This window comes from Saccopteryx leptura, chromosome 1 (genome assembly GCF_036850995.1).
Source record: "Saccopteryx leptura isolate mSacLep1 chromosome 1, mSacLep1_pri_phased_curated, whole genome shotgun sequence".
In the NCBI taxonomy this organism is placed as follows: domain Eukaryota; kingdom Metazoa; phylum Chordata; class Mammalia; order Chiroptera; family Emballonuridae; genus Saccopteryx; species Saccopteryx leptura.
The window spans coordinates 304,533,353-304,545,762 of record NC_089503.1 but is presented as its reverse complement, the minus strand read 5'-3'; the positions used below and the strand labels follow the sequence as shown (position 1 = coordinate 304,545,762).

Sequence of the window (12,410 nt, the reverse complement as noted above, 5' to 3'; positions counted from 1 at the left end):
TTCAGGAAAAAAAAAACAAAAAAAAAACCAAAAAAAAAAAACCCTGGGGTCACTGGCTTGAGCATAGGCTCAGCCAGCTTGAGGGTGGGGGTTGCTGGCTTGAGCATGGGATCATTGACATGATCCCATGGTCACTGGCTTGAAGCACAAAGTTGCTGGCTTAAGGCTAAGATCGCTGGTTTGAGCAAGGGGTCACTGGATTGGCTGGAGCCCTCTGCCCCTCCCCAGGTCAAAGCATGTATGAGAAACAATGAACAACTAAAGTGATGCAACTACAAGTTGAGGCTCCTCACCTCTCTCCGTTCCTGTCTCACACACACAAAAAGCTGTGGTATGTTTACACACTGGAAATGCTACTTGGCCATTAAAAAAGAAGGAAATCTTGGCCCTGGCTGGTTGGCTCAGTGGTAGAGCGTCGGCCTGGCGTGCAGGAGTCCTGGGTTCAATTCCCGGCCAGGGCACACAGGAGAAGCACCCATCTGCTTCTCCACCCCTCCCCCTCTCCTTCCTCTCTGTCTCTCTCTTCCTCTCCCCCAGCCAAGGCTCCATTGGAGCAAAGTTGGCCTGGGCGCTGAGGATGGCTCCATGGCCTCTGCCTCAGGTGCTAGAATGGCTCTGGTTGTGACAGAGCAACACCCCAGATGGGCAGAGCATCGCCCCCTGGTGGGTGTGCTGGGTGGATCCTGGTCAGGCGCATGTGGGAGTCTGTCTACCACCTCCCTGTTTCCAACTTCAGAAAAATACAAAAAAAATAAAATAAAATAAAGGGAAATATTACCTTTTGCAACAGCATGGATGAACCTGGAGAGTATTATGCTGAGATAAGCCAGTTAGAGAAAGACAAATACTTTATGATTTCATTTATATGTGAAATCTAATGAACAAAACAAACAAAATAGGAAGACTCAGAAACAGAACAGACTGATAGCTGTCAGAGGAGAGGTAGGTTAGGGGGCTAGGTGAAAAGAGTAAAAGGATTAAGCAAAATATATTCATAGACAACAGTATGATTACAAGAGAAAAGGAAGTGGGGGAGGTAGAAGAGGGTAAAGGCTGGGTAAAGGTGAAGATGACTGGATCGCCTGTCCAGGCGGTGGCACAGTGGTTGGAGCATCAGACTGGGATGCAGAGGACCCAGGTTCGAGACCCCGAGGTCGCCAGCTTGAGCGTGAGCTCGTCTGGTTTGAGCAGAAGCTCACCAGCTTGGATCCATGGTTGCTGGCTCCAGCAAGGGGTTACTCAGTCTGCTGAAGACCCACGGTCAAGGAACATATGAGAAAGCAATCAATGAACAACTAAGGTGTTGCAACGTGCAATGAAAAGCTAGTGATTGATGCTTCTCGTCTCTCTCTGTCCCTGTCTATCCCTCTCTCTGACTCACTCTCTGTCTCTGTAAAAAAAAAAAAAAAAAAGATGACTGGATCCTGAACATGCTATACAATATACAAATACTGCATTATAGAATTATATGTTTGAAATCTATATAATTTTATTATCCAATATCACCCCAATAAATTAAATCAAAACTTTTTAAGGATATCTGAAAAAAAGTATAAAACTGACATTCTTCTAAAACTAGGATAAACACAGTCTAAGACATTAGAACTCAATAGCCTGTTTAGCAATCCAGCTTCATTGGTTCATTCTACTGCCACTTACTGAATGCCAGCCATGTGTCAAGAGCAATGAGATATGACATCCTGCCATCCCAAAGCCCACACAGTTCAAGAGGAAAGACAGCCTGACCTGTGGTGGCGCAGTGGATAAAGCATCGACCTGGAAATGCTGAGGTCGCTGGTTCGAAACCCTGGGCTTGCCTGGTCAAGGCACATATGGGAGTTGATGCTTCCTGCTCCTCCCCCCTTCTCTCTCTCTGTCTCTCTCTCCTTCTCTGTTTCTCTCTCCTCTCTAAAAATAAATAAATAAATTTTTTTTTAAAAAAAGAGGAAAGACAGACATGTAAACAAATAATTACAATAATATGTTGGAAGTACTGTAATAAAAGTGAAAATAAAACCTATAGGAACATAAAAGAGAATATGATCCTTTATTAATGTTCCTGGAGACATTTATATTCATTCCTATGGACCAGGGTCTTCATTTACTGATATATATCAGACACCTAAAAGAAAATGCCAAGTACCTACAATTAGTAGATGCCTAATAAGTATTTGACTTTTGTGCTAAAAAAACAAAAAACAATAACAACAAAAAAACGCGGTACAGCGTCAATGATAACTTATCCTCTCCAGATGGGAGTTGACACGTGAGGACCCATACGTCAGTTTCTGAGGCCCCGCCCCCGGCCATTTGTGACGTGAGGCCCCTTCTACTCCGAGTCTGCTGGCCGGCACCCACCCGCTCTCTCTGGCTTGGCCCGTTAGTGGCCGCTTTGGTCCCGGAAACGCTGGCAGATCCTCTGGGGCCATGAGGAAGCTCGCTGCTGGCTTCCTTTTCTCGCTCCTAAAGGGTGAGCGATTCCCACCTACTTGGACTCTTCCTTCCTGGCTAGGTGCTCTCCCGAGAACCCTTCCTTGACTTTTTCTGAAACGTTTCTCATGGAGGTCGCCTTGGACGTTCTCCCTGACTTGACCTCTTCCCAGATCTCCCCCAGGCTCACTTTTGCCCTTGTCCTTGGCATCCCCACGGGCCAGACACCCCCCTCCCCCGTTCCTAATTTGCGTGAGGCCCCGCTGGCCAGGCTGGGTCCTACCCGGCCTGGAACGGTTTCGGAGTTCGGTCCATCCGTCCCTCTGTTCCCTGCCCCGCAGTGCTGCTCTTGCCTTCGTCAGCTGCCCCAGACCAGGATTCAGCTTCGGCCTCCACTCCCGGCAGCCCTCTCTCCCCCACCGAATATGAAAGCTTCTTCTCACTTCTGACCCCTACCTGGAAGGCAGAGACTACTTGCCGTCTCCGTGCGACCCATGGCTGCAGGAACCCCACCCTTGTCCAGCTGGACCAATATGAGAATCACGGCTTGGTGCCCGATGGTGAGGGCCTGACTAGTGGGGCAGCTTTGTGCTCATTGGAGACGGGGATGGTATGGCTGGCCTCTTACCCTGCACCCATATTCTCCACTCAGGGAGCTCCCCCTTGTGAGTTCACTTTCTCCATCCCTGCCCCTTCGCAGGTGCTGTTTGCTCCGATCTCCCTTATGCATCCTGGTTTGAGTCCTTCTGCCAGTTTACTCAGTACCGTTGCTCCAACCACATCTACTATGCCAAGGTGAGACCCAGGATGAAGGTGGATCTGGTGTCATAGGACAAAGGGAGAGGCGGTGGCAGTAAGGAGCTGAGGAAGGGCTCCAGGAGGACCATTCTGAGATCCTCCCTTCCTGCTATTTTGCCAATCATTTACCCAGATTATGTATGAATACAGTCTGACTTTCAGAACACTCCTGTTTCTGCAAGAAAAGGAGGGAAGAGGCAACGAGATAAGTCGTTCCATTTCTTCTGTCAGTCAGTGATTTCATTAAAATCAAACATTAAAGACTAAAGGCAGGGTTGTGGCTGAGACACAGAGTTTTATCTTGCAGGGGAACCCTTTTTGGGTCTAGAGGGTTCCACCAGGGACCATGTCCCTTCTTCCCTATGCAAGAACTGTAAGAGAGGAGGCATGATGGAAAAGGGACTGAAAGTTGGCATGGAAGTTCACCCTTTGGGACAGGCATTCCCACATTCCTTCTCTTCTTGCAGAGGGTCCGATGCTCCCAGCCAGTCTCAATTCTCTCATCTAACGCTATCAAGGAGCTAGACTATTCCACTGAAGTCCTACCCACCGCAATGACCTCTCCTGTGTCATCCCCCAACACAGGTGAGACCCTCCCAGCACCTGGGAGACTACCGGCAACTCCTTCCACAAGTCCCAGAGCCCAGGACTTTTTTTTTTTTTTACAGGGACAGAGAGTCAGAGAGAGAGAGAGATAGGGACAGACAGACAGGAATGGAGAGAGATGAGAAGCATCAATCATCAGTTTTTTGTTAAAACACCTTAGTTGTTCATTGATTGCTTTCTCATATGTGCCTTGACCATGGGCCTTCAGCAGACCAAGTAACACCTTGTTCAAGCCAGCAACCTTAGGTCCAAGCTAGTGAGCTTTTTGCTCAAGCCAGATGAGCCCGCTCTTAAGCTGGCGACCTCGGGGTCTCGAACCTGGGTCCTCCACATCCCAGTCCGATGCTCTATCCACTGCGCCACCGCCTGGTCAGGCCCAGAGTCCAGGATTTAAGGCATCAGTGATAGGGAAATGGGAAGAATATTGAGCAAGTGTGGGAGATGGGACAGGCAGCTCTTTATATAAGGAGAGCCTGCTTTCTAGGAATACACGTTAGAGCTTTCCTGTCCCAGAATATCTTCTGGCATTACAAGTCTGCCTTGAATCCATTTTTCCTAGCTCCCCAAGAAAAGCATTCCTGTGTTTGGAAGTCCTCTGGGACTTTTGTAAACTAACACTTTAGTCTGAAAAGGATTAGTTGCTATCTATTCAGAAGGCATGCTGTTTCCTAATAGAGAGGAACAACAAGTGGTATTTGAGGTGGCAGTTAAGGAAGAAGAGCCCTTGTATGGGAGGTGGAAAGGTGACATACCACCAAGACCACAATCACCATGGTAATATTATTTTGATATTTGTATTCTTTACTGAGTCTTCTATACTTGACTGTGTGAATAATTATGATTTAGGCTGCTTTCTTCTGCCTTGGTGTTTATGTGTGTGTCCCTCTGTGAACAAAGACACTCAGGGCCCAGAAAGCTGACTGTCCCTTTCCTTTTCTTTCTTGGTCCCTCTGAAACCCAGTGACAGCCACAGAACAACAACCCTTCCAACCCTGGCCTGATCTGCTAAACAACAATGTGGAGGAGCTGCTGCAAGCCTCCTTGTCCCTGGGAGGCCCAGAGCAAGTGTCAGATCACAAGCAGGATCAAGGGCATGAGCACGAACCGGAGCAAGAACAAGAACATAAACAGGAGGAAGGGCAGGAGCAAGAGGAACAGGAGGGGGAGGAGGAGGAGGAGGAGGAGGAGGGGCAGCAGGAGGAAGGACAGGGAACAGAGGAGGGACTGTATAGCATGTCTGGGCTTCAGACAGACTCAGACCCCAAGCTCCAGGCTGATTTATCTTCTGCCCCATTCTCCTTCACTGCCCGGGTGCGGGAAGTGGAGTCCACACCTCTGATGACGGAGAACATCCAGGAACTCATTCACTCTACCCAGGAAATGGATGAAATGAGTGATACATATGATGAAGGCTCTTTTTGGAGAAGCCAAAGTTCCAGCAGGTACAGGAAGTTCTGACTCCCCTACTGGCCCTCCCCTTCCTTCTGGTCCTCCCCTTTGGAAATGAGAAGTCCATTTTCCAACTTCAGCCTCCAGATCCACTCAGACCTGTTTGGGCTTCAGGTACACCTAGCAACTGCCTGCCTCACCTGTTCTGTACCTATCATTGATTGAAGTCCTGCCTTAGACTCCCATTTCCTACATGACATAGTGGAATGAGCCCTGTACCTGATGCTGCCAGGCTTGAGTTCTGGTCTTATCTCTGGCCTTGACGAGCACTCAGTAACTTTGAGGAAGTTACTTCCCCTTTCTGGACCTCAGTTCCTCATTTTTAAAAGGAGGCAGTTGATCCAGAGACCTCTAAGGCCCCACCCAGTATGCTGAATGTGTGTGACCAAAGAGAGAGGCTGAGGAGAGGGGAAGAGAGTGGATATGGCTTTCTGCCCCAGCCCTCTGCCCCATCCCCACCAACCAGGAATGTCTCCTTGCAGCCTCTTACAGCTGCCCCACGTGGAGGCCTTACTGGTGATGTGCTACTCCATTGTAGAGAACACCTGCATCATGACCCCCACAGCCAGGGCCTGGCGGCACTTGGAGGATGAGATCCTTGGTTTCGGGAAGACAGTAAGCTACCATACTGTTTAATGGATACATGCTCACTAGATATCTTCTGAGCCTGGCATGATGCTAGGCCTTGGGAACAGGGTCATGAGCAATGATACAGAAAGCACGAAGCATCGCTGGAGAGTTTCTCTTTAAGTGGAAATCCCTTCTTTGGAAGGACATCTCCAGCTCACCTTAAAGAAGGAAAGCTCGAACTAGTCTGGAATCCATTCTTATCCAGAATTCATTCTTTAACTCTCTGAGTTGTTAGGCTTGAGTCATATCCTGATCCAGTTCACCATCTTCAATGGTGGCTTTACTTTAATTGCAGCTTCCCTTTCCACAGGAGGCATAGATACATTCCAGTCTTAATGTGTCCTTTGCACCCAGCAAGTCCTATCTCCAGGAAAATATCCTTTAGGTTTTCAAATAATACAAGTTAGCAAACATTTGTTCAGAGCTGGTATGCCATCCATTCCCCCATTTGTTCAACAAATACTGCGCACCAACTCTGAACTAAGTATTTGAGATGTTAGCAGTGAGTACAATAGATGGAATCAATGTGCAGCTCTTGAAGCCTAGTTGGAGAGACAGATGAGGAAGCAGGCAGAATGGTGCGACAGGATAAACTCTGTGTTGGATTAGTACAAAGTGCAGAGAGCGGAAGGGGAGCATCACTGTCTGTGCTTGGGAGGATCACAAAATGCTTCTTATTGGAACTGACATTTACACTGTGTAAAGCTAGTAGCCACGGCCACCATCACAGCCACCTGGCCCATGCAGGTTCGCATTTGATTCGGACAGACGGTAATGAAACAATGGAGCCAAGAAATACACACAGTGGGAAAACACTTCCCTTTCCATTCGGGGCTCCCAAAGCCACTGACTTATGCGAGTTTCCTAGAATCAAAGGTTTCTACCTCACCAACCTTATTCACCTCTGTTCCCCATCTCCCTCTCTCTGCACAAACTGGCTTTTCCTTCAACACTCCACCATCTTGGCTGCTTCACCTCTCCTCCACGTGGCCTTACTCTGCTCTCCTCTCTAATTCCTCTCTAATGCTTATCTCAGGAACAGAGAGAGAGAGAGAGAGCGAGAGAGAGCGAGCCCTGGTCTGCCCCATTTTATAGTGTAGAAATCAAAACCTTTAATCCAATATTCAAACAAGGAAGTCTCTGATACAAAGTCATTTATCTGAGGCATAATGGGTTTCCTCATGAGAGTGCACCACCCCACATCATGCAACAGTCAAAAAGCTTAGTCTTAAAACTAAGCCTTAGGCTACAACCACCCTGCCGCTTTACAGCCTGTCCCCCACATCCAGTGCAAACATATATATCATATTTACAAACTTATTTGACCAACACACTGAAATCTGAAAAAGGGACTTGGTAGAAGTTTCCTGCTAAAGGGAATAAATAGTATGTGCAAAGGCTGTGAGGCAAGAAGCAAGTAAGATTTCATGAGGAACCAAGAGTGAGCATACTGCTCCTGCTCTTAAAGGGCCTAGAGCCTAGGAGAGATTCCGCAGCATTACAAAAGGAGAAAGGAAGGGGCAGGGAAGGAGAGAGAGAGAAGCATCCATTTGCGTAGTTGTACATTCACTGGTTGCTTCTTGTATGTGCAGTAACTGGCCATCGAACCCACAACCCTGGCATATCGGGATGACACTCTAACCAACTGAGCTACTTGGTTAGGGCCTGAACAGAGGTTTTTAAGTGTAGGAAGTTCAGGAGTTATGGAAAGCCCACTGGATTTTGGGGCTTAGTTAAGAGAACAGTAATGAGCCCATTTTGCCTGGAGCAAAGCAGTAGGAGATAAAGTCTAAGAGATAGTAAGGGTCATAATGTGAAAAATCCCAAAAGGCAGTTTGAAGCACTTGTATTTAATTTGGTAGGAAAAGGAATTTAATAACCACTTTTGGTCAGAGACCTGATGATGTCTCCCTGTGAGCTGTGTGTGGAGTAAACAAGGTGATGTAGGAGATTTTGTGCACTGCATTGTGCTGCTCCTGTGGGTGGAGAAGGAAGAGAATGCAATTGACTGAAGATCCTCCCAGCAAGTCTGAGGGAGCTCCGTCAAGGGCAGAGTCCAGCTAGGAGTCTAAAGAATGTCTTCCAGGAACTTGCAGGTTTTGAACCTAGATGCTCAGGTAGAAAATAGGGTGTTTTTTTTTGTTGTTGTTATTTTTAATTGATTTTAGAGAGAGAAGAAGGGAGAGAGATCTAGAGAAACATCAATTTGTTGTTCCACTTTATTTATGCACTTATGGGTTGAGTCTTGTATGTGCCCTGTAGGGGCTTGAACCCAGAACCTTAGCATATTGGGACAATGCTCTAACCAACAGAGCTACCCAGCCAGGGCCAAGTATAGGTTTTGAAGTTAGAAGGACTGGGTCTGTGTCTCATCTCCACCATCTATCAGACGTGTGGTTTTGAGCAAGTTAGCCTCACTGAGCCTGTTTCCTCATCAGACAAATGGAGATATTATTAGTACCCATGCTAGTATGGGGCTCTTGTGAGGACAGAATGAGATGATAGTGTTTCTAGCCATAGTGTTTAGCCTTGTGTCCACTCCATGTAAATATTACATTCTCATTAAGTTAGGGGTTCTATTCAGATAGCCTAAGTTAGGGGTGTTGTGGGTCACCCGATGGTAGACATCTGGGACTTGACAACAGAGGATTTTGAGCTTGGGAAAAAGATCAGAAAAGATGATAAAGATCTGGGTGTCCCTTGTAAATAAATAAGGGTTACCTGGGCATCAATAAATCACCCAGGAGGAGAATAAGGAAATAGAGAGCTGAGGCAAGGCCCTCGAGGAACCCTTGGGGTCGGGGTGGGGGTGGAGGGCACGGAGAAAAGCCAGAGAAGCTTCTGGAAGGGCCTGAATGCGAAGATATGTGTGGGGACGGCCGGGAGGGCTGATGTGTGGGACAGTCTCAGCCTCAACCTCTTCACGACACTCCCGCCCTAGGTCTGTGACAGCCTCGGGCGGCACCACATGGCCATCTGTCCCCTCTGTGACTTCTGCTCCCTGAAGCTGGAGCAGTGCCACTCGGAGGCCAACCTGCAGCGGCAGCAGTGTGACAGCTCCCACAAAACACCCTTCATGAGCCCCTTGCTCTCAGCCCAAAGCATGTCCATTGGAATCCAGGTACCTAGCTAGCAGGGCAGACTGCAGTGGGGGGACCCCAGCTCTAGGCAGATCTGGGCATCTGGAAGCAAGGCTAGCAAGGAGAGCAGGGGAGCACACTTCTCCCCTGTCCCCTGTACCACAGATGGGAACCATAAAATCAGGCCGCTATTATGGGCTGGATTTTTATGGCGGTCTCCGCATGGACTTCTGGTGTGTCCGGCTAGCCACAAAGGGCTGTGAAGATAATCGAGTCGCTGCTTGGCTCCAGGCTGAGTTCCTTGGTTTCCAGGATGGGGATTTCCCCACCAAGGTCAGAGCCTTTCCCCAGAGCTTGACCCTACCCCACTCACCCCAATTCCTTCCAGTGGTTTGCTCTAGACAGTCCTAGGAGGTGAAACAGGGCATGGGCCTCTGGCTTGATGGGAGAGCACAGGACTGGGAGGAGGGACACAGCAGTTCTGGTCCCAGCTCTGCCAGTTACCTGCCGAGGAGTTTTGCTCAGGTCACCTCCCACTCTAGGCCAAAGTTATACTCATCTCTATAACAAATGGCTAGGTGATGCCTGAGGGGCCACCTCTCCCCTGCCTGTCCCTGCCTCAGTCTGACAGTCTCCTTCCCTAACTCTTCCAGTGTTTTCCCTGCTCAGTGACACCATTGTTCCCCCGCCCCCAAACTTATCTCTGTGAAACTAGCTGTTGTATCTGAGAACCAGGCCCTTCCTTTCTGTGGTGTAACAGGGGAAATCAAGGCAAGAAAAAGTAGGGAGAGCTCAAGAAAGGGCTGGTCCTGAGCTAAGGGGCCCTTACCCAGATCCTATCCCTGGGCCCTTAGATCTGGAAGGGGTCTCAGAGCTCATCGCCGCTATTCCCCTGGATTTATAGGTTGGGAGGTGAGGTCCACAGAGGGAAGTGCGTCCTCCAAGGTCACACAGTAGACATTGTTTGACACTCTCTCTCACTTACCCATCACTAGAAGAAGGCTCCCTGGCCTGACCTGTGGTGGCGCAGTGGGATAAAGCATCAGCCTGGAACACTGAGGTCGCCAGTTTGAAACCTTGGGCTTGCCTGGTCAAGGCACATACGGGAGTTGATGCTTCCTTCTCTCTCTCTCTCTCTCTCTCTCTCTCTCTCTCTCTTCTCTCTCTAAAAATCAATAAATAAAAAAAATTTTTTTTAAAAAAGAGCCTGACCAGCCTGACCTGTGGTGGCGCAGTGGATAAAGTGTCAACCTGGAAATGCTGAGGTTGCTGGTTCAAAACCCTGGGCTTGCCTGGTCAAGGCACATATGGGAGTTGATGCTTTCTGCTCCTCTCCCCTTCTCTCTCTCTCTCTCTCCCCTCTCTATAATGAATAAATAAAATCTTTTTAAAAAGAGCCTGACCAGGCGGTGGCGCAGTGGATAGAGTGTCGGACTGGGATGCAGAGGACCCAGGTTCGAGACCCCGAGGTCGCTGGCTTGAGCGCGGGCTCATCTGGTTTGAGCAAAAGCTCACCAGCTTGGACCCAAGGTCTCTGGCTCCAGCAAGGGGTCACTCGGTCTGCTGAAGGCCCACGGTCAAGGCGCATATGAGAAAGCAATCAATAAACAACTAAGGTGTTGCAACGCGCAATAAAAAAAACCTAATGATTGATGCTTCTCGTCTCTCTCCATTCCTGTCTGTCTGTCCCTGTCTATCCCTCTCTCTGACTCACTCTCTGTCTCTGTAAGAAATAAATAAATTAAAAAAAAGAAAAGAAAAGAAAAAAAAACCTATTAAAAAAAAAAAGAAGGCTCCCTGAGACTAGAACAGTAGTTAGGCCCCCTTCCCATGTTCTGCATCCTTAGTGCCCCCCTTCCCCATTTTCCAGCCACTTCTCCCAGCGAGTTGAACAGCAGGGCAGCCATGTCCCACTGGCCGGCTCCTGGCTTCTTCCCAGTAACTGAACTAGGACTGAGAGTGGGGTGGGAAAGGCCTATTCCTCAGAGAGGGGGCACACCGGTGTGGAAAGTCTGGTTCTCAAGGGCCACACCCCTGCCCCTGATTCTGCCACCTCAGGCACTCTCTGGTGGGCTGGTGTCTCTTAAGTCTTCTGATATCTCCCTGCCTCCCCATCCCTGCCTCCTGGCTTAGATCTGTGACACAGACTATGTGCAGTATCCAAACTACTGCGCCTTCAAAAGCCAACAGTGTCTAATGAGAAACCGGGATCGGAAGGTGAGTCCCTCAGCATGCCCCCTACTCCTCCCATCAGCCCCTCAGTCAGTCATCTTGGTTGGGTGTCCTTCCTGGGCCAAGCCCCTGCTTCAAACAGTAGGAATATGGAAAGCAGTTTCCCTGCCTCTCAGGGCAGAGGCCTCCCCCAGAGCACTCACACTCCTCCACTCCCCCAGCCTTGGAATAAGCGAGCTCCCTCCAGGGAGGAGTTGGCAGGGGTGCTGCAGAGGAGAGATGAGGGCCCTGAGGGCACTACAGGAAGAACCCCAGCTGGGTTGGGAATTACATGTTGAGGCTGCAGTCTTGCCTTCTCTCTTACTCACCAAGAAGTCTGGGATAAGTCACTTCCTCCCTCAGTCTCAGCTTCCTAATTTCTAAAGGGAGGGGTTGGGCTACTAGGTATCTCTTGCAGCTTGAAAAACCCACACCTGAATTTCCTTCTTCCCTCTACTGCCCTGTGCCCATGCCTGCCTACCTCTGGCTCTTGTGGGACTTCTGATGCCTCTGGCTTCTTCCTCTGTAACTCAGACTATGTGTACCTGATCCCTGTATAGGTGTCCCGTATGCGATGCATGCAGAACGAGACTTACACTATATTGTCCCCAGCCCAAAGCGAGGACCTTGTGCTTCGATGGAGCCAGGAGTTTAGCACCTTGACTCTAGGCCAAACTGGATGAGCTGGGGTTCATCCTGTCTCTACCCCAACCCTACTGTTCCACTTTCTCCATTGCTTTTGGATTCCATTTGTCATCTGTTTTCTTCCAGGCTGCCTCTTTTGGGTCTCTTACCTAGTCCCTACTCACTTTTCCTTGGGCGGGGGCAGCCATCCCGGACAGGTGTACTATGGGAACTCCACTTGCCTTAAAGGACATTTTTGCATAAAGTGTTTATTTTCAACCTGTGTGGCCTATTTTGGTTATGATCCCATTCTCAGCACTGACACAGTGCCCTACAGGAATCAACTCTCCACCCCTGGGGCTTATAGCTTCATCTGCCGATGAGATAACCTCATGGGAGTGGTGCTCAGGGAAGCAGCCATCTGCTGGGAGAAGCTGCCCTAAAAATTTAGGAAGTTGGATTGAAAAATGTCACAGCTGGGGCTGATGGATCCTGTGGGCCAGAAGGGTGTGTGTCCTCATCTCTGAATCCTCTGGCCCCGGGAGCTCAGATGTGAGTATAGAATTGTCCCTCTGGACAGTG

At 49.0% G+C, this 12,410-nt stretch overlaps 1 protein-coding gene across 1 annotated transcript; it reads left to right on the top strand.

Annotated features, from left to right (window-relative positions):
- Positions 1-2,343: 2,343 nt before the first annotated feature.
- On the top strand, positions 2,344-12,074 carry ACRBP (acrosin binding protein). The gene is made up of 10 exons (XM_066361241.1): positions 2,344-2,470; positions 2,772-2,990; positions 3,131-3,225; positions 3,696-3,813; positions 4,796-5,276; positions 5,766-5,898; positions 8,855-9,034; positions 9,159-9,326; positions 11,127-11,210; positions 11,765-12,074. Exons 1-10 carry the CDS (start codon positions 2,428-2,430, stop codon positions 11,885-11,887), a joined length of 1,644 nt encoding a protein of 547 aa, XP_066217338.1. The 5' UTR covers positions 2,344-2,427; the 3' UTR covers positions 11,888-12,074.
- Positions 12,075-12,410: the final 336 nt, after the last annotated feature.